Source organism: Balearica regulorum, chromosome 12, assembly GCF_011004875.1.
Source record: "Balearica regulorum gibbericeps isolate bBalReg1 chromosome 12, bBalReg1.pri, whole genome shotgun sequence".
Lineage (NCBI taxonomy): Eukaryota > Metazoa > Chordata > Aves > Gruiformes > Gruidae > Balearica > Balearica regulorum.
The window spans coordinates 11,853,257-11,876,224 of record NC_046195.1 but is presented as its reverse complement, the minus strand read 5'-3'; the positions used below and the strand labels follow the sequence as shown (position 1 = coordinate 11,876,224).

General features: G+C 38.5%; 1 protein-coding gene across 3 annotated transcripts in view; it reads left to right on the top strand.

The window, feature by feature from the left end:
* FBN1 (fibrillin 1) overlaps window positions 1-22,968 on the top strand; it is a 153,187-nt gene that overhangs the window by 15,442 nt on the left and 114,777 nt on the right. For all 3 annotated transcript variants that reach the window (XM_075764366.1, XM_075764367.1, XM_075764365.1), the window contains exons 4-6: window positions 921-1,019; window positions 7,920-8,015; window positions 9,619-9,714. In XM_075764366.1, the coding sequence (XP_075620481.1) occupies window positions 921-1,019; window positions 7,920-8,015; window positions 9,619-9,714 (291 nt within the window). The remainder of the gene's footprint in view (window positions 1-920; window positions 1,020-7,919; window positions 8,016-9,618; window positions 9,715-22,968) is intronic.

Sequence of the window (22,968 nt, the reverse complement as noted above, 5' to 3'; positions counted from 1 at the left end):
TAAGTTAATCCAGTTCTGTGTTATGACTGAGGTTTATCTTTGTCCCTGTATGTCAGGGTATTTTTAATTGTGTACCAGAACTGAAATATGTTTCTGTGTGGTTTCAATAGCAGCTGTACATAATTTCTTTACCATTTTAAATATATTAAGCTAATATACAAAGTTTTGTGGGCTACAATAGAGTGATGTGATACCAGTATTTAACAAAGGATTAATCTCATCCACATGTTCTGTTTAAGTCTGTGGTAAAGGAATCCAAGGGGTGTGTGGACTCTGAGGAGTGAGTAGCTGTGGAATATGTTAATCTATTTAAGTAAATGGCAGGAGGCAATAGCATCGGGCCAGCAAGTACATTTGCTCTGCTTGTTTGGACCATATCCCTGAAATATATATGTATATATATAAACATATACATACATACATCATAGTGCTGTATGCATGTTCATGTAATGGTACAGTGTACCAGAAATAATTGTTAAATGCACTTTGCCTGAGGCTGATAAGACTCTCTCCGGAGATACTAAGGCAACATGCTGTCAGATGGGAATTATTACACTTGCATGTGTCTGGTGCAGAAATAAAGGGAGCATTGTAATGCTGCCTCAGTGCCATCCTTCCTCCAAGAGTAGTCTGGTAAAATGGACTACAGTTTCACTTTTCCAAGGAGATCTCCCTGTGCCTGGTGTGGCCTGTGGCACGTTCCCAGACCTTTTCATAAGAGATTGTGAAGGTCTACCTTTAGCTATCCCCTATAGAGATGTGGATGAACAGGAAGAACGGTCTTGGAATCTATTGTATGCAATTTAATGAGTTTGTAGGTATATATGTTATGGTGCTGAATGCATGTTTTCTATCACGTCTTTTTCATGTGTTTGGGATTTTTGAAGCGTATTTTAAAGGCATTTACTTTTTCTTTACAGCAATCTGCAGACATTCCTGTGGGGATGGATTTTGCTCTAGACCAAACATGTGCACATGCCCAAATGGTCAGATAGCCCCCTCCTGTGGTTCAAAATCAAGTAAGTATTTGTTCTGTGTCTTTGATACTACTCTCTTGAGTTTGTGAAGCTACTAAGGTATGTAAGATAGTTCGGTGGTCAATATTTAAGACAAATAACCACTGAGTCACCAGACGTACTTTTACCACAGGAAAGAAAGCATAGCCTCCTATGATGAAACTGAAGCATGACTCAGAGGCTAGCTATTGGGGACACTCTTTTTTGCCAAATTAAAACCAAATTAGTTTTATTGGAAGCTATATTCATTTGCCAGTTTGTAACACTAATTCCAGTCTTCCTTGCTTTCTGGAAAATGCCTTATCTCTCTTCAGTGCTGGGCATGAACACATATACAGCACAAAAGTTGTAATGATAGAGAGATGATTGTTGACAGTTGGCTGAATTTGACTTGCTTTGTAATTCTGCTCTCATTTTGGGGATTATGCTGTATTTTACATATGTAGGCCTATAAGTATTATGACATTTCCTTGCCAGGCTCAGTACATATCTTCTGAATCTAGTATTGCTGACCTTGTTCAGGTGATAATTCTGTAGGTGCTTGAGGTACAGAACAGGTCAAGGTTTTTAAGTGGAACAGCTTTTCATCAGAAAAAAACAGATGCTTTGGAAATGAAATTTTTCAGAGAGGTGACTTTTCCTAGAAATGTTTGGATTTCAAGTTTTCAAGGAAGGTTCCCAAGATCTAGAAAAAAATAAGTAAAATTAAATTAATTCAATGAACCAGATAGCTCAATGGCTAATCACGGGTAGAGTATCTGATATGAAGTAGATTTTTGCTTGGGATAGTATCTCAGTTCATATCTGGGATGCTAGCTGTAATCTCCACTGCATTCTCATTTGAATATGGTGTTTGTCTCTTAGAATATAGCAGATTTTTATTTTTATATAAAATGTGAAGTTTCTGGGAAGAATTTTGGGGGAAAGTGGTTCCTACAAATGCTCATAACTATCTGAACAACATATTAACTGAAGTCAGGGAGCGAAGTGCTTATCAGAGGTCTGTAACATTATGCAAAATGGTCAACCTTTTAATTCTGAGTATCTTTTCAGATTGAGTGTGTGGTCTGCTTTGGCCTTGTATTTTTTTACCTTGCCATTTTTTTGCTTTCCTAGTTGATAAGAATTTTCCCACATAACTGGCCACTTCAGTTTGTGGCTTTAGCATCCTTTTCATTCAATAACAGTGGAAAAACAATAACAACTGTGGAATGTAATGGAATGTCATGTACTAAAATGGTAAATATTGTTCTTTGTAGTTCAACCCCTTTCTCAGGCTCCTGTGATGTCTGTTAGGGAGAGGCCAGCCTGAGGAGGGTATGGAGCTACGGAGCTCCCAGAGAGTACTGGAAGGAGGAAGGGTGCAAAATGCTACGCAAATGTATGTGTTGCTGTGTTCCTGCCTCAATTTGCAGCTACTGTTTTACCAGGTGCATATGCCTTAATCCTGTAAGCCAGTAAAGGAAAGTATGACCTTCTCTCAAGTCCCCTTAAGGGTACAGAAGGAAAGATATATCCCTACATCTGTTACATGTTTTGGCACCTTTGTAAAAGGCAGGAACGAGTGGGCCTTAGTATTACCTCATTTTTTTCTTAGGCCACACTGAAGTATTTAATGAGTCAAGACTTACAAGAAAAATAAAGTGTGAGTAAAGTTACAGTTCTTCTTGTGGTTCTTTTTTTCTGAAATATTCCACCATTGATCTCCATAGTTATAGCCTTCATTGGAGTTGCACAGATAAATGGGTGTAGAAGGACTTTACTGCAGTTTTTAATCAAGCAGCTTCTAAAGCCTGTAGCTATTTTGGTTGTTGACAATTACTTCTCCTGGGTATGAATATTCTACTACTCATAAGCTTTAATCAGTGTTGACATTACAAACAGTTTTGCCCACTTTTAAATGTTACTTTTCTGTATAGGGTATAGGTATTAATAATTTACAAATAGACTTAGCAGTTGGTTTAAGAAAGATATTGTTTGTATCTTGTTTAATCAGTGCAATAATTTAAGATATGTTTTGTGTGTGTGGTCACATCACCTTTATTAAAACAAACCAGTTCTAAAAGCAAAAGTGTCCTGAGTTGTTGTAGAGAGAAAAGACTGTACTGCCTCTGTGCACTCTTGTGTAATAATGTTTATGGCCCAGCACCTCATTAGGACTTATAGAACATACACTTTCTGTGAGTCATTTGCTCTGTTGGCACTGTAGACAAAATCCATGAATACATATTTACTCAATTAGACGACAATCACTTAGATCTGCTATTAGGACACAAAGCAAACGTAACATAAAAAATACTGTTTGACATCAAAGGGTTACTGTCAACTCCCATTTGTAACAGTGAATATTTTGTTAGAATATGCATTTGTGAAACCTTATTTTAATTATATGTTTTAACAAAGGAGAAAAAACTATTAAAATAATAAAAAAATCAAAAGTAGATGATACAAGTTTGTCACATTCAAAATACCATGATTTCTCAGGATTAAATGTATGGCTTCTGATATACGAGATACATCTGAGTTGTCTTTTGGGTATTTTAAGCTACGTGTGTCTTTAGTACTTAAGGAATCAGTAGCGGGCACAGGTTTTATACCATGTACAACCATAGACAGAAACCAAATTCACAGTAGCTCTTATAGACTGGTTGTCTGCTGGAATCAAATAATTAATGCAGATTGGAAAGCAAAACAAAGCCTTCAAGTCTGGTTCTTACGCAGGTCAGTTGCTGGGACTTTTCTGGTTACGAGTCAGCTTTAGGAATCTGATTCGTGGTTGAAAAGATCAACTGATGGTTTTCTCAGCAGGGATGTTTGTGACATCAGTGAACTTGCTGGCTGAACAGTGGTTATTTCTGTGTAATTAGTGAATTTTTGGGTATTCTTACAGTAGGCTTGGAGATAAGATTGCCACGTGTGGAGGCATCTGCCCCCACTGGCTCTGATGTGTGGGTGGCTCTGAGGTTGCAGGTGCACCTGTGGGGAGATGTCCTACACCCTGTGCTGCACTGGCTCTGTGGTGGCTGCTCTGCTGCTACCTCCCAAACCACCTGGGCCATGACTGCTTTGGCCTTGTCTGTTTGTGCTGCAGCCATGCCCCTGTTTGTGCTGCAGACAGGTCCTACAATTCTGCCATGTTGTTGGAGTTGCTGCTCTGCCCCTGTGGGAGCAGGGCATGAGTGAGGAGGAGGGTCTCTCCTTCAGCATCAGGCACCCCCTGCTGCCTACAGGGTTATGGGTCTGGTGCGTCTATGATCTCAGCCACTGTTTTTGCTTCCAACCTGTTTTAGTCAGAATGGCTTGGTCTGGCCTAGATGGGGAAGGCATTTGCTGATAAGACTTTCTCTGAAGGAAGGGAGCCGCAGCAGAGGCAGTGAGCGCTGTGGTGGGTGCTGGGGATGGCAGCTGGCAGGGACAAGTGTCTGCACCCTCTGGCAGGCTGCTTATGCTGCACAATGGGGCCTGCTCCTCTCCCCCTGCTAGTAGCTTCAGAGGCACCAGCTGAGGACCGAGGTCTTCCTCAGAGGTCGTGTGCTGTGGCAGGGGAGGCTGGAGCTTGGGCCCTCGGCTTTGCGCCCTGGGGCCTGGCGTGTTAGATGTCTGTTCAACGGCAGTAAAACCTGGAGCTTAGCCCCTTCCTTATGTTGTTCTGCTGTCAGAGTTGTAAAGGGTCTTGAATTTTAAATATTTTCAGAGTTTTTAAGGCTGCAGCAAGTTTTCTCAGCACCCCTGCAGGCCCATGTCCCATCCTGGCACTAGCTGCCATCTCTCTCCTGAGTCAGTCACTCAACAGGGAAAGCATGCTGAGCATCTGGGATGCAATGAGACCGTCATTCCTTGTTTACAGCTCCTGGCAGGCAAAGTCCTGCGTCATGCATGGCCAGGGTTGGGAGTGTTTCCTTGGCAGTGGCACAGAGAGATGAGAGGCAGCCTTTCCTCCCAGTGCCCGTCGGCTGGCCCTGCAGAGCGCCCTCAGCCTGAGGTGCTGGTCGAGTGGCTCTGCCGGCTTTTCCCACCTGAGGATCTCAGACCCCACACCTCACGTTTTTTACTTTGGGATCGCAGAGTAGGTGGCGTGTGTGTTACCTTTTGTCTGCTTGGTGAGCTCCTAAACATTTCATGAGCTTCATTCGTTTCATTTCATTTCATTTCATTTCATTTCATTTCATTTCATTTCATTTCATTTCATGAGTGGTCGTGCTTTTGGTGTGATGGACTCTTTTACTCAGTTTTATTAAGAAAGGCAGGAACTGTTATGCTTAAGCGTGCAGTTTGTTGTTTCACTTTGATGAACAACGCAAACATTGCCCACACACAAAGCACATGTGGATGTGTTTGGTCTTGCTGGTTCTTTTGCAGGTTTGTAAAGCTATTATCCTGCAGTTACTCCTCTTTTGACTTCAGAAGTTTCCAGTGCAGGCTGTTTACAAATTGGACCTGAAAGAGAACAATAACTGATTAAAAGCAATAATTTAGTAATGTTGTTAACATTTCCTGTGCATGCCAAGTTAAGGCAAAGCTATATGCATTGATTTACCAGCCTTATGGTACTTCCTGTGTTTTTTGCTTGAGTCTCTGTCAGTGTGATACCTTGGAACAGGTTATTTCATTTACTGGAATATCTCCGCTAACATTAATGGTATTGTTGATATAGCTGAGAAAAGAGACTCTGGACCTGCATTAATATGCTGCTTTTCAAAAATGCAATCTTAAAATCATCATCTGAGGTCCAGACAGCCTTCACGTGTGTTTCTATAAACTTTTGGAAGGGTAGTATTTCAGAATAGTCTGTATGATTTTGGAAATACTATTTTCAACATTCCCTCAAAAAGGGCAGAAAATAAATAATTACTTTACTGACTGATTTTCTTGCGTGGTAATAAGGAAGAAAGCTCACTGATTTGAATGGTTCATTTTAATAAAGATGACTGGGTGTCCCAGCAGTTTCCCATAATGATTTTAGTTTGAAAAGGAGGAAGAAATATTTTACCTTGGAAAAGTTCCTTTAAGAAGCAGTAAGACAAATTATGGAAACTTTGTGTGTGTGTGTTATGTGTAAAACCACTCCTTATCCCAAAATGGGGAAATATACTTTACTTTTACTTGAACAAATAATATGAAAATCATCATATAAGCTACTGTTAACCTTTTTATCTCAAATGTAGTTCAAACTATTTAAATGGCTTGGTCTTCATGTGGGAATGGAAATTAGCTCTTGGCATAGCTTGCTCTAATTGAAATCAGTTTGTGGTTTTTAAGTTCCTTCCCTGCTTGACAGATGATATCATTTCCTATGCTTTTTGTAATCCCCTCTGTTTTTCTAAGATTGTATAAAGCTAAGTTGAACTACACATTTTAAAGTAACTATACACCTTTTTCTGACCTACTTAGGACATTGTCCAAAAATCTTCACCAGATATTCACTCTGTATTTGCAGACAATTTTACTTTTTGTTGAGGAATGTTAGTACATTTTTGTTGCCTGAAGTACTGAAGTACATCCAAAGTAGAACAAAGATGTATCGTAACTATTAGACACATAAGAGAAATGTAAGGTACACTTTTTACTTTTATAATGGAGGAGTTAAGAGTACCAGTGTTTTAAATGCTAGATTGTTTGAAATCCTTTCTCCGACTGCATGTTTAACTTCTGTCCTGTGGATTCATATTGCTATAGAAGGCAATACAGTTAAACTTATTATTTCTACTTGAAAATAAAAATTAAATTCCATTCACATACTTCTGAACCGTAAAAAGCCAAATGATGCTTAAGGGCTTTGTCCAACAGGAAAAATCCAGTGGTTGGCATGGCACCTGTTAGCAACATGCCATTTCTGTTTTTCAGTCCTGGGCATTTCAGACAGCTTGGTGTAGGTGTTCAGTGCTCCATCACAATCTGCTGAAATGCTGATATGACTGTAATCCTATCTGGGTAGGAGCCTTTCATGTGGTTCTTCTTACGAGGGAAACCGTTTTCCAGCTGCTTATTGGAGTGCCTGCCCCAGTTCACATCTATGTGACAGCGGGACCTGTAAGAAGGACTTCACTTTGTTGGGAGGCCTGCCCACTTCTCTATGCCTGATGAAGAGCCTGACGTACTTTAAGTTATTCCTAACCTCTAGTTAAAAATATATATTTGTCCTTATTACTAGAAAAATGCAGCACGGACTTCTGTGCTTTACTGACATGGGACTTAAGCTGCATTATAAATGGTGGAGCTGTGGCTGAGGACAGCGTGCTGCTGCTCCCCTGCCTCTGCTCCTTGCAGGGAAAGGTTGTTGGCTCTGGGGAAATGCTGTTTGTGAGCTCTGCAGCCTCCAAGCACAGCAGCCGATAGCAGCAGCCTTACCTGGAGATGGGGTGAACCCACAGATGGTGTACAGAAAGAAATCCCTCTTATTTTTCATGCGAGAATTCCTACCTGGGCAGATCAGCTTCTGCTATTGCGTGTGCAATTGTGTTGGCAGAACTGGGCTGTCTTCACGAGCTTCCTTCTATGCTTCCTTTTAATATTTCCCTCCCCTGTTGCCCGGATGATAAGACTCTTTCTTCTTGGTGGTATCTGCCAGAAGTTTAGTACTTCTCCCTTATTGATGGCCTTTTCTCATCATTGCAAACTAGGAGACAAATTCTATGGATTTATGCTCATATGACTTTGACTTCAGTGAATAAGAGTGGTACCAAATTCTTGCACCTTGTCCTATATTCTGTAGGAACTGTAAATCAAAATTGTTTTCTGTACTGCCATTTAAACTATCTGTCCTAAAATATGCATCCTTGCTTTCTAATACTGGTTTCTAGTTCATGGAATCAATCCCTAAAAAAAAAAATAAATCCCTTAGCGGACAGTTAAGTGTTTCTGACTGGTTTGATTTAACTGAGGAAAATCTTTTTTCCTTTCAAGTACAACACTGTAACATCCGGTGCATGAATGGAGGTAGCTGCAGTGATGACCATTGTCTCTGTCAGAAGGGATATACAGGAACACACTGTGGACAGCGTAAGTACACTTTTATTAATGTAGATAATGTGTACAGTTAAGTAATTCTGGGATGTGTGGATTGGGCACCCTTTAGCACTAAATTTCAGCTGATGTTGAGCTTGTTTTTGATCAGGTACAGTGGAATTTTACAGGAAAACACATGACTTTGTAATGAATGCCGAGTGAATTCTTTCTGATCAGGACTATTAAAATAAACATCATGTGAATTCATAATAATTGGATATAACTTGATCCTGTAGTTCTCACACTACCATAATTCCCATTGACCTCCAGGGCTTTCCACTCACTAGAGCAATAGGCCATACATTTAGAATTTACATGGGATTCAGTTTTCATCTTATAGACAAAATTAAGCTTTTTTAATACAAAGCCTTGTTTTCATTTCAGGGGTTTGCTTCAGACTTAGCTATTATGCTTTAGGAATTTTGCTCATTTTGATGTTGTCTTATTAGAGTCGATCGACATTTTTGATTTTCTCAATCAATCCTGAGCCAACAGCATTCCTGGATCCGCTGCTTGAAATCTCTCCCAAACTGACTCTGGTGGTCTCTTGCTCTTCTTGGCTGGAATGCTGTGAAGAAACTCAAATAAGGATGTAGACACTGCTTTTGACCAGGGCTGTTATGTTGCTATCTATCTAGTGAACTATTGGTCTGACAGAGAAAATGTGTTTAGCTCATTTAATGAAAACCTTTTGTGCTCTGTCAAACTCAATGGCACACTTTACATGAACTTCAGTGGGACCAGGAATTTACTCTAATAATCTGGAAGAGGAGCACATGGTGAAAGGATTAAGAATTGTATTTCTGCCTTCTCTGTGAAATATCAAGTGGATAAAAGAGGATAAATGGAAACCTCCTTTCTACTGAAGTGAATGTGAAATGGAACAAAGAATAACATTACTCAATGAGCATCAAATTGTATTTGAAAGCCCCTTTTTCATATGATTGTTATATTTTCTGATTATTTTTGAGAGCAACTGCTTTTGGAGTTTATTATAAGGAAAATTGGGTTCTGAATCTAGTGACAGCATTGTACAGGGGAAGAATATCTTGGATTAACTTAGTCAAAATATATATTGATTACATCTTGTTAGCCTAGTTGATAGCATGAATTATTTAACATCAGCAAACAGCCTTTTAATACTGGATTGTTTTTCTATTATGTTAGAGGAAGAAATAAATTTTTAAACTTGCTTCTGAATAGGGAAAAATTTTGGTGATTTAGAGATGAAATTTTCTTCTGCACCTTCTATCTGCAATCTCTACTATTTCAGTGTTTCTTTGTTGAAAGTTTGAAAAAGATGTTATTTTGAAGTTATGGAATGGTCTAGCCATCCCAAAGAGAAAGCTCTGAGAGGTCAGAAAAGCTGTGATTGTTACTGTGTTTATGTTATGCTCCCCTGAAAAGATGGATTCATGATACTAATGAGGCCAGGAAATAGGAAAAGATCACAAGTAGATTCCGGAAAATAAAAGTATCCTGTCCTGTTATGATGTTTACCATTTTTACCAGTTTACCTGAGCTGATCAAGTACATACCTTCATGTCTTTCTGGAAATAGCCTAGTAAAGATTACTTTTGCTTTCCCTCTGATACAGCTGTCTGTGAAAATGGGTGTCTAAATGGAGGGAGATGTGTGGCTCCGAACCGATGTGCTTGCACATATGGCTTTACTGGACCCCAGTGTGAAAGAGGTATGTGCCTTAAAACAGTGGAAAGAAATTGATTTTCTAACTTGCTTAATAGTAACTTAAAAACACTTAAATGGTAATATGAAATAAAATATATAAACTAATATTTTATTTCTGTCTATGAATAAGGTAAAGTAGAATTAACATTCTTGTAGAATGCAGTGTAGAATGCAAAGGAAGCCTTATTGAAAGGAAAACTCCAGTCTAAGAAAATTGTGGAGATACTAGTTGTGGAATAGCACAAATTGAAATGGTAATAACTTTCCTGAAAGGCATTTTTAATGAGGAAGAAAACTTTAGTATTGATTTAAAAAGAAACATTCACTCTTACCTTCTTTTGTGATTTTTATATATCACAAGTTTTAATTGCTATGATTTTAATGGTTAGTTCTTCAGTTCATGGTAGGTTTACCAAGTGTCGTTTTCTTTTCCCGGGGCAAAAATCCCCATTCATTTACTCTAACAGTAGGGTTGTTGAGCCATTACCTATTCTAATCTATAGTTGAATTGACTGTATTTGTTTTTGTTAGTCTCAAGACTGAAAATAAATTTTAAGTAGCAGTTTTAGCAGTATGTGAGCTTCATAAGGATAGAGGCCAGGATGAAACACACATGCAACTGATTAAGGCTTTTTTTTTTACTTTTTTGCTATGAAAACACTCCAGTGGAAGAGGTGGCAAATAAAAAATATTGATAAGTGTTTTTACTCAAACTACCATTCTGTTTCTAAGTCATCAGAAAAGCTGTTTGTATGTCTGATACATTTGCTTACCAACGATAAGCAGCATCTTGCCTCTGTCTTTGGCATGTTTTGTTTTCGCAGAGTTTATTCAGTTCTTCTGTCCATTTTGTACAGATTCGTTCTTGTCATGTTTTGTTTTCGCAGAGTTTATTCAGTTCTTCTGTCCATTTTGTACAGATTCATTCTTGTCAATTTTAGCTTTTTATTTGTATATCCATAGTGACAATCACAGCTGTTTCCAGATGAAAATACAGCTATACCAACTGCCTTATCTGGTATATGGATTTTTTCAGGGTTATAAAACCAGTTTAAAGATTCATTTGAGAGAGATATAGTGAACAATCTTTAGGTATAATCCTTGTGTTGAATTTTCTAATATTAAAACATTTTCATTTGTTAGAGCTATGAATTGATCTGTTCAGCTGGAAATTCATACATACTACTCATACAATAGATTTCATTATGTATATATGAACCTGGGACAGAATAGATATTAATAACCTGATTTTGGGCTTGCATGTAGGAGATGTGTTTAGCACATGAAATTTCTGTCAGTGAGTGTGTCAGATGATCACCACTGCCGGTGCTGCGCCTGGAGTAATGGTTGGCTTTTTATGTGGGTAGCATAGGTGGGTGATGCAGATAGGTGGGTGAACAAATCTTAGGGGACCAAAGCTTTTTGTTCTGTGATAGAGCAGACGGTACGATGAAGCAGGTATTTCCTGCCCTCCCTACAGCAGATAAAATTGCTGTGTTGGCACTGTGTGAAGTCTTGTCAGTTGTCCACTCAGACATTGTAGAAGTAGTTCAAACTGATAGCGAAGTTTTTTTGAAGATTGAAAACTAGCTCTGTTCTGAATCTTGGGATCTCACTGTTGGAGAGGAGTAAGAGGAATGGAAAATTAGGTTAAAATCCTACCTAATAGTAAAGGCTTTATAGGTAAAGAATGTACTAAACATTACTGCAAAGGCTTTTTAATTTCAAGCAGCGACTGCTTGTTCTCCATGAGTGAAGGGTTTGAGCCTTCAGTCTGATGTAAAGTGCAAGTTCAGAAGATTCTTCAATGCTGCTTTTATGTTGCCTGATCTGGGACCAGCTTGACTCCACCTCATTAGGGCAAGTTTCAAGGCTGAAGTCTGCTAACAGCTTCAGTCCTGGCCCTCAGGGCTCTTGCCTTGTGTTGGGTGAAGCGAGAAACTGGTGACACATAGCCATTTCAGCCAAATCATGCCATCATGAAATCCCATGCATGTTATTGAGCACAATTGAGGTGGAAATCTAACTTACATGCTTCGGTTTTACTTAGAACATGTGTTTGATTCTATAGTTATCAATAAAAGAGAAAATAGACATTAATGAGCTGTAGTATTTCTGACTAATGCTCACTGCTATGCAGAGGCCAAATGATAGTCGTATCTTCTTAGAAAACCTCTGAAATTTGACTTCTTTCACAGAGATTTCCTGCAGCTTTTCTACCTAGCTGAGCTAATATGTTCCCCTTCTCTCAAAAGGGTGTGGTGGGTTTTGGTCCCAGAATCACATTAAAAAACTTTTTCTGAAGATAACTTTTCAAGTATCTAATGTTGGTCTTAGTCAGAATAACTTTCATTGTTCAGCATATGCACCTGTGTGATCACTAGGGACTTGTCTGGCTGCATATGATTTTACACATCTGTCAGCTAAGAAAGAGGTCCATATTTTGAGTCTAGCTTTGAAAAGTTATGTGGATTTGTGACACTCCCTGGTGGGCTTCTGATGTATATGTGGGTGGATGTTATCCAGTAAATTGACAAGATTCATGCCTTATCGAGTAAAACTGTGTCTTTATTAGGGGAAAAAAAAAAGAAAAAACAAAACCAAAGCATCTCTGAGCATGGAGTGGGGGTTATAAAGGAAATTACTCAAGAGAAATAGTCTCTTAAACTGTCTCATTTCTGGGGGGACACAGGAGAGGCAGATTATTTTGAAAACACCATTTCTGGATATAAATGTAATGCGAAGTGATACGGTTTTGTGGCATGCACATTCTCCATCTGTTTGGCTGTGGTTTGACTTCTAGGTTATGCCATGCCACAAGCTAACAGTGATGTAAGTAATTTACTGCAGTGTATCACGCAGTGCTTTTCCCTACAAGCATCAACTAATAGTAACAGTCACAGAGTGTTTGTGGCACGTATGTCACAGACCAAAGAATATTCCAGCCTTTGCTGCATATGTCGTAGCTTAGAACTGTCTTGAATAAAACAATGTTGAGGCAACCAAATTCATGGGGGTTATTCCAATAATCTGATATGGAAAACAATCAAAATGTTGCAGGTGGTTGTAGCAAAGTTAGAGCCAGTTTCTTACATCCAGAGGCAAGTTGTGTAGTTCTGTGTCTACCGTTTTAAGTAATTTTTCCATACATTTGGTCCATATTTGTAATATAGATTAGCCTGATGGGTATTAGCTCAGTGAATGTTGACCATATGGTTGTTAATGAAGATCTACAAGACTTCTGTGTAGGTCAATAGCTTCAAATACATGCGCAATGAAAGGGCTTTATCTGGTGAAAGACCTGCTGCTTTCACAGTGCAGCAAACTCCATCAGATTTGTGGCATGAGTATTTTTATGTATTTATTCAGTCATTCTTTGAGAGGGTAGCAGCTGGTCTTGGACAGTTTTGGCATACAAATTGCTTTTCGTATGTCTTAGAAGTGTTAATGATGGTATAAAACACTGTAAACATGAGCAAAAGGAATTTTTAGATTCATTATTATCAATGGAGTTCCTCTCTGTGTTCTGGGAGTATCTACCATGTCAGTGGTGAGATAGGCTTCATCAGAGCTGGATTGATAACTGTAGCATGGTCAAAAGTGGTACATGTGTGTGATTAGCTCCTAAGCTGTTGTGTATGGTGTTTGGCACCTTTCCAGAGCAGGGGGAAGCCTCCTGGGCATACTGTCAAGTATATGCAGGTGTATCAGAAGTACAACAGATCTGGCTTTTCTGTGGGATAATGTTCATCAAAAAGGTGAACTTGACATAAGCTAAACAGTAAAAGTGTAGTGGAGTTGGAAATGCTTCCTGCAGCGAATTAAAACACATTTTAAATATGTAGTCCAGAAAGGACAATATTTCATGAATATTGGCTCAGTTAAAATTTGAACTTCAAGGATTCCTTCTGGAAGGTGCTGAGTTGTCTGGATGCTATCTAGTGATGGACTTTGACATGCACTTAAATTCAAACCTGAGATGTCAATATGCTTAAAATTATGCAAGTGCTTAAGGGACTTGCTGGATTTTCATCCAAGCTTTCAGTGTCAGTTAAGATCTGAGAGCTGCACTCAGTTTTTGTCATAGCATTTAGTCATATTGTTCGTAAAAAGAAATCACAGGTAACAGAAAATGAAGATGCAAGCACAGCAGAATTTCTTCTACTGGTTAAAAACTGGATGCCATCTTTATGCCGTTTGACTTTGCTGAATAACTTGAGTGAGTTACAGATTCTGCAGTTCCTTTTCGAGTTGCTGAAGAGATTGAGAGCAGAGACTTAGATTATATTCCCTTGAGGATGATTCAGAACATTGACAGCTCTTTTTATTGTCTACAAAAGAGCCTAGGGGACTTAGCTGGCTATGTGAGATGCCCGCGTTTGGGTCATGTGAAAACATCTCTGTCATGCACTTTATGAAAGTCCAGAGGAAAAAGTGATGTTAGAAGCTCAGAGAGATCAGGCATCCCTATCAGATTTGGTAGAACTGTGTCCTCCAAACTTGTGCATAAAAGCTTTCTTGACTCTTTGAAACTGTTTCTCTTTGGACGTTTGGATGATTATACTTTAAGAGGGTGACTTCTATATAGTATAAAATTGTACATTGTTGTTATCCTTGTATTGCAAAAATGCAATGAAATGTGCTTTTCTTTTTCTGTCTGGATCCATTTAGAGGAACACAGTGGAAGCTTAGAATGTGTTACAGCCCTGTTTGTTTATTTGAATGCTTGTGACAACATCAGGGGCTCAATCCTGCCGCATTTTGGCATTTTGCCACTTGCTTCGCATAAGAGCAGAATTGGGCCTGATGTAGTTCAAATATTAAAAAAGTACCACGTGTGTTTTGGTTTTTTTCTGGACTGAGAATATGAGCAAATGATTGCTTTTTCTTCAAACAGAGTCGTTTCTGTACTGCTCTCTTCATGGCAGGAATTTTTGCATAATTTTTAATTATATTTGGCCATTATTAAAAGTTCCCAGAATTAATGCCATATGTAAAAATATCTTTCCCAGAGCCTCTCTATGAAAGTGCAGCTGCTGAAACTGGTTGAGAGTAGTGTAGTGCTGTGTATATTTTTTTCTTTCTAAATATTACAACGGGTAGAATGTTTTCACAAAGAGGACACTGCACCCCTTAGTGTGCCCCGTCTCTGGTATTTAGTCTAAATGGAAAGTAAATAACAAAGTGTAGATAGCAGTAAAAGTATGTTCCCAAAGCCTTATGTTGCATTTAAAGTAGTATTGCAGCATATGGTAGCTGGCAAACATTTGAATAAACTTGATTTCTGTAGCTGTCTTCCAAGAAACACATCTGTTGACATAGACATGTAGTTTCTGCAGCCCTGTAACATGAATGCATGCACAGAATTATAGCAGCAAACGAAAGGATAGCTAAGCTTGAAGGCCTGGAATAAGGATCCTTGCACACCATTTTCCCCTCTGAAAAATTACGAAAAATGGCTGCAGGCTGAAGATAAATATATTCAGTCACAGAGTGACGTTTTATTCTCTTTAAAGCAATTTTAATACATGTTGCCACACTTGATGTCTTTCACTTTTTAAAACAAAAATTCAGTATCAGTGTCTTGGATTATTTTTTCCATAAAGGAGATTGAGATAAATGGATGAGGAGTTTTTTAATTTTTAAAATTGAAGCTGCAACTTGATTGTGGAAAAGTCACTCTCTGCAGAATTACTGTGTGTGATTTAGGATGGTTTATAATACTTAGCAATATAATCAATAGATCTCTGGATCAGAACTCAGTACTAAACTCAGTCTGTTACTTAATGCCAAAAAGCATTTTTGGGATCTTGTGTATGTGAAGGCTTTTATCCATCGTTCTGCTCCTTGCAAATACACTCTATAACCAGCCCTATGTTGCTTGCTCTATGCTTTGTGCATCTCAAAATATCACATAGCAAGTTTTAAAATGTTTCTTCGGATATATGCTTAAAGCTTAATCAAGATCAGTACATATGGACTTAGGTCTCTTGTGAGATGTGAGGGCTCCAACTTTTGTACATGAAGCTGAACATTTACATTTTGTTCCAAATTGAGTTTTGATTTCAGTCAAACAAGTCCAAAGTGTTCATTCAACTATTTGGCAGCCCTTTCTGTATTTCCATGCCTTCTTGATTGGCTGCTAAGGGCACTGACCTTTAGATGTGCAGTAAGGTATTATTTGGACTTTGTTTTGTTTTGATTTGATTTGAGTTGTAGCACTGGAGATGCATACAGATTTAATCACAAATTGAGAAGCCCATCTTTTGGTATAAGTTATAATACAAACATTTGAATGAAATAGCTGTGTTGTTCTAATCTGTAAGATTTGATTCTTGCATGTAGGACATTGAAAGGACTCACATGAGAATCACTGAGATGGTTCTCCTGGTACTGCAGACAGCTTTGTTGTTGAACCTGACGCCTACCTCCAGGTGTGCTGGCAGCCTGTGGCACATGTTCGCTATGCAAGAAATTCAGTTCTGCTTTCATTGCAGACAGGGGCTGAACCTTGCGCTGGCTTTCCTTGCGCATGGTACTTGCGATCTGCCTTGTAGCGTCTTAAGAAATGAAGAGCGGAGGCTTGTGCTTTTATCAAGAGGTTTTGTTGAAGTTATATACACAAAGAAATGTCTGTTTGTTTGGCTATGGGACATTACATTAATACAGATATGACTTTTATATACACAGTGCAGGCAGTTGAAAGACATAACTTCCCTGAATGGCCTGCACTGCCAGATCTGTGTGCTGTGGAGCTCCAGGGACAACTGGCAAGAATCTGCCTGGTGTGTTATATCACGGAAGTCAGATTTTTTTTGTGTGTGGAAAGATTGAGTCAGCTTTTATTGATTTTTGGTTGTCATTGCAGCATGGTGTTACATTTGAGGCCTTCAGAATGAGTGTCTTCAAGCCATTCTTGCTGTCATAGTAGCATTGTAACATGCCCATTTTTCTGATTTCAGCGATCTGCCAGTTTCTGGGTCACTGTAGAATTTGTGGAACGTAAAATAGCTGAGCACAACTAATTTCTCATGGAGCTTTCCACAGAAAAGGTGCTTTTGAAATGGTGACTCCTAGGGTTGAATATGATACAGGGAATGAGTAAATGCGGCTGAGAACTTACCTAACACTGCCCACTTAGCCATTTATGGAGAAAAATGTTCCTTGTTCTCTGGGCTGCAATATATTTTGATATAAGAAAGCACAGCTACCTGAAATCTTTTCATTTGTTACAGTGAAAACAAATGTTTTCCTTGGTTTTCAATCACCTTGAAATTTTATATGAATATTTTCCATTCATAACTTTTTTTCTTATTGAGCTGGTAAGCTGAAAATTTTTGTTCATTGCAACAGAAAAAAGTCAAATATCAGTATGTATGATAACTCAGTCAAGTTTGTGTTACAGGCTTCATTTTTTCCTTGTGTGTTTGTTTTTTAAACATCTAAAACTTTCATGATGATCAGTTCTTACAAAGAAAAGAGAACCTCTTTTAAAACATCATAGATCATACCTAATGCAAGGATAAACTGACAGGGGCATTTCCAAGTCAAACAATTCTTTTATGTAGGTCAGCTGCAAAATGCTAATGAAAATGCATCTTAAGCAGAGGTGCTCAAAATGGTCAGTGCAACTGTTTTGTCACATGTAAGTTTCCTTGCAACATATTTGTAACAGAGTTGATCAAAGCTTTTCTAAAGTAAAGTGTTATGTTTAGAAAGATATCTCATATCCTATCTCAACATAAAAGTTGCAAAAAGTTATAGGAATAACTACATAAGAGCAGCTGTAAGGACAGTCACATTCATGCTTCCAATTGGCCTTAAGAATTTCACGAGTAATGACAGAGTGGTTTTTATATTTTTTTTTTTTTTCAGTGACAGCTTGTACGGTTTGGCACTCTAGAGAAACACTGTAGGAAAAGAAGAGGCCTAAATAAGGTCTGAAAAGAAAGGAGCCCTAAGAGAAAGATCACTCTCCAAATTCTCCTCTGCTGTAAAACAGAGCCTAGCTTTGCGCTCCTTATCCAGAAAAAAGTCCTTTTGGAAAAAGGTGGAATTTCCTTATGTGAAGAAACCAACATTCAATATTTCTCTTTGTAGGAAGGTGTGTAAAGGTTAGGGATAAGTAATTAAAAAAACCCCCAACTATGAAAGTTATTAAAAGTGTGTCTGTGTGTACACACATATATAGGACGTATGGTTTTATATTTTCGGTACAGAAGTATGAAACCTTGTAAGCACCTGACTTTTGATTGTGATCTTATACGTTTACTATGTGTCTATTGCGGGTATTACCCAGGCTGAACTAGGACAGATAGGTTAATGTAACTGCAGTCTGCTGTGCCATAGTCTTAATTTCTTTTCATGGTGGTGTAATTCAGATGACAGGTCCCATTTTGAAGGGGTGGTCTCTGCACTGTTTTCCTTGATCCCGAATGTTTAACTTAGCATGTGACTCTTTCTAAAAAGCATTGAACTCAAGTAAGCCTGGCTTACCAAATTATCTTGGTCATGTTTTGTAGTGGCCCTATCCTCATCATTTATGTTTTTTACAAAGTTTACCCCGTGATCGCCAAGAGTTTCAGTACTGTCCCCATTTCCTCCTTATTCCTTGGGTCTGCTGTGATCCTCTAATGCTTCTTCCTCCAACAGAGATGTGCTGACAGTCATAGGGAAATGAGCTTAGCAGAAACCTGTATGCTCCCAGTTCTTGCCTCCTTGGGGAAGTGGTGGCTGGTGGCTGGCGGATACTTTCATCCTGCACCACTACACACAGCATGGGACAAAGCCCCTGCTCTGCTGTGCTGAAGTAGGAGAAGGGTCCTTGCTGGCATTGCAGCAGTGCTAATAAATTCAGTGGTATTTTTGAGACTTAACCATTTTCTTTCTTGTTTCTGTATACACAGCAATCTCTTGGTGCTCTTTGGTCTCAACATTAAGCCATCAGCTTTTGCTGGAAGTCCTTTCACATTGGTCCCACTGCTTACAATGGCTCCATTGAATCTATTGATAGATGAGTTTTCAGCAAGGCTGGGGAAATGAGTTTATCTCCAGTAAAAACAGCGCACTAAAATGCACGTCTGCTATTTAGTGGAGTGACTCTTACCTATCGAAGAATGTATTTACATTTTTTTTAAAAATAGAGCCATAAGAATTACAGGGGAGGGAAGATAGTTTCTAACAGTATTTCAGCTTACACAATTGCTTAGGGTGGAAGGGACTTCTTGAGGTCATCTAGTCCAATGCCCCTGCTCAAGCAGGATCAGCTAAAGCAGGTTGCCCAGGACTGTGTCCAACCACCTTCTGGAAAATGTGTTAAAATATATGTTTGTCTGTGATTTATAACACCTCCAACTGTATCATTCAGACCTGCTAGCCATTTAAGGAAGATCCAGTGCTAACATTGTCAAAACATTCATAATCCTGGATGTTTTGCGTTTTTTCTTATTTGTGTGTTCTAGTATCCAGAGGGTGTTTGTCCTGTGGCAGTGTTTGATTGAGTGCTGTGAAATGAAAGCGCGTGTTATGCTGATAATTTCTAGTGTACTTGCCTAATAAAGTTCTAAAAATGGAAGAGGTAGTTTAAAAATATAAAATAAGCTGACAAAATTACAGCGGTTTGTAGGGTGTGGAATAGGGAATGGTTTTGACTCCTAGTAACACTAGCAACTACAGACACCCTGTCAGGGGAATTTTCCTATTTGCACTTGACACTGGCTTTACTTACCTGCTTGTCACTTAAAACAGAAAGATGGGGAGACCCATTAGATACTTGACTGATCATTTCACCTGATTTAGGAGGAAACTGTCCCTCAGTGATGGGAGATTTTAGGATCTCAAAAGCTCCTATGTCTGCTTAAGTTTCTGAGTACAACAGCAAGAAATGAAGCAGTAAACATACAGTGGAAAGACCATGCTGTGCACTTTCTGCAAAGTGCAATTAAGATGGATCTTAGTGAGATGCCTTGAACTCCTTCTTCAAGGGCCATTGGACTAGTCTCTGTGCTGGAATAATATGTCCAGACATCTTATTTCATATGAGCAGTGGCAGAATACTATTGGAGCTTGAAATATTTATAAGAGGTAATAGTAAAACCAGCGAGCAATGAATTATAATTGTCCTGCTGGGATATGATGAAAGCCTTTATGAGAATCTCCATGTCCTGGTGGGACAGTATGGGTGGTAACTTGGAGAGATTCGTAAAATGGTAGTATGACAGCTTTACAGTCAGATTAATACAGGCTTCAAAAGAAACCACAGGGTCAAAAATGACTTCCAGACTGCAGGCTTTAAAGGCAAAAAGATCTACCATTGAAATGGGCAGTTAAAAAAGAGGTAAGTGATACATAGCTGTGAGAGGAGAGTACATGTTACAATACTTGGGCTCCAATAACCTTTAAGATATGATATAATTTAGTGATGCAGATACTTTGTCTGGAATTGAATTGCACCACACGGTGTGAATTATTCCAGTTACTTGATTCTTGAGGTGAACAGTAAAGGAGTAATAAGAGGACAATTTGAGGGATTGAAATAAGGAGACGGTTATGTTTTAATGCACTGGAATTGGGTAGATGTATAGGGGCTCATAAAGAAAAAGCAAGAGAACCAGGTGAGAAGATGGCAGAGGGGTTCCAGCCAAATAGTTTTCACACATCTCAGGAAGAGAGTGTTGAAGGCAGGTTGAGAAGTTTAGACTGCTGCTTGGGCAGGGGAAACCCAGTGGAGATGTGCATTCCATTCATCTGAATGGCTTTTCTAGTAAAAACATTGCTAGACACAAGCACAGGCCAGGAATGGCAAATGATGAATGACTTAGCAAGCTATCTTGCTGGGTATTTAATCTGTGTGGTTGTCTAAATAATTTGAAATGCTTCTCTTGGCCTGAGCCAGGCTGGGCAAAATGAAGTGCCATGCATTTAACCTTGTGCTGTTTCAGCTCTCAGGTCCCAGCAGGAACCCAACAAGATATGGCTCCATGAAAGGTGATACTATATTAAACTAACAGTACAAGTTGTATCAAACTTGGTTCCAAATTCAATACAAAAAGTCATGTTTTTAGAAAGCATTTTAAATCTAGCGCTAGCACGTGCTGATGTCAGTACAAAAAAAATGCTTTGTACAGCTGCTGACTGCAAGGAAGATGAGAGGTTAAATTGGGTTAGCAGAAATGAAAGATGTGCAGTGGAAGAAGTATTGGTATCAATGTTTATGGAATTCGTCATGAAATAACAAGTGTTTAAATTGGAGGGCCAATTTAAAGTGTTCCTTTTTATAACTTTTTTCCCCATTTATGTGAAATTGAATTATTTACAAAGGCGTACAAGGAAATACTAATTTCTTCCCCTCTTAAAAAAAAAAAAACAAAATTAAAGATGATGGCAAGTCCATCTTAGTCTCTTACTGTTCAAGCCTTCTTGAGCTAGGGCCTGAGCCACCAATGTGTATTAGAATAATTCTGCTATTCTTACTATAGCTGATTACAGTGCTCTGTTATAAAGGGTGGAGGCACTTGGTTATTCTCCAAAGAAAGTGAGTAATAATTGACCTAATGTACAGAGCACATGAATAACATATTCTTTTGGTAAGAAATTTATGTTTTACAGGGTGTGCTAGAGTTCACATCCCTTTTTCACATCTTCCAAAAGATTTTAAAATACTCAGCTGCTCTATTAAATTTCTAATTCAACAAATACTCAAATACAAAGTATGCATTAGATAAAGCTCTTGAGTTGAATCCAAACATTGAAAAAATCTTTTAATCTGCCTTGAAAACAGCTGTTTAGAATTTTGAATAGAAATAACAACTTCCTTCAGCCTATGTTGTTGATGTCCACTTCAGTCTCAAGCTGGGAGGAATTTCTCTTTGTTACTCTGATGCAAAGTCTTGCTGCTGTTGCAATGATTTGACTATCCCCAAAACATACCATGAGCCGTATCCTGGTCCTGTTTGAAATAAATGGTAACGCTGCCTTTGAATTCCATATAATGGAGCAGAGAGTCAGAAGACTTGAGATAATTTTGACACTTTAGTTGTAGTTGTCTGGAGTGCAACTACAGGAGCTCTTATTGACATCTCCCGCTACTAAGAGACTGACACTGTTCTTCATGTTTGTCTGCTGAAGGAATTCTTGATATGAGAATTGTGTTTTGTAGTGTCTGAAATCATTGAAACAAATTAGATGGGTTTTGTACATGTGGACATGCAGCTTCTATTCCTTGTTCATAAATACTTGGGTAATCTTATAAAATGTTGTGTAGTGACTCTGCATTAAATACCACAAAGGAAATTTCTAGGCAACTGCCCACTGCATCCAAGGAAATACCAAAAGAGTTCAAGATGGCTAACATTACAATAAACATCAAAAGCAGTAATGATTTGCCACTTATTGTAAACTGCTGCCAAAACCCTGCAGGGAATGGTTTACATTTATTCTACAACTCTTTGTTTTGCTATGTTCAGAGGGTAGATTATACATGCATTTCACATATACACATGCGTGTACGTTGGTTGTATATTCAAACATTTGGGCAGTATTTTAATCTCAGTGGTAGAAGTCTTACATTGTTCAGAGAAGTGAAGCTTGGATGAAAATTCTCAGTAACTACTCACATCAAAGAAAGGGACGCCCAAAGACTTGAGTGGGCTTTGAATTAGGAGTCGGAGTTGACGTGATCATATCTTGTCAGCCAGGTTTCAAGAAAGTGTGCAAGGTTATTGAGAAAAGCAAGTAGCTCTGTGCTATGTTACCACACAATACTATCAATCAGTAATTTTGGATAAAACAAAGAAGGGCTAAAAGGCATAAGCCACAAAGCTGAATGTGTTTTAGCAAAGAAAACTGTTATCTGTGGGTGTAGGGTATGGAAAATACCATTATATGGAATGCTATTTATTTAAGAGCAATTTGGGATTTCAAGATGATGCATAAAAAATATTCTAGTAGAGTAAATAGCAAACAAAATACATACAACCTCTTTCAGTTTTGTAACATAGTGTGCTTTTTCTTTTGGGCTTATGTGCTGCATGCGCAATCTTTCATGTGATAATCTCATTTCTAAAACATTTCTTGAATGCAGGTCTGTTAATGTACATTGATTAACACATAGAGAAGTTTGTATATGTGTCCTCCAGTAGCCTCTGATGAAGTGTAAGTAGTCCTTTTAAATCCAAAGGAGATCTTTGCTTTCATTTTAGTTGGATTTAAGTTATGCTCAAATTTGAGCTGATGTGGAAGAGTTTTGGGCCTTCCTTTT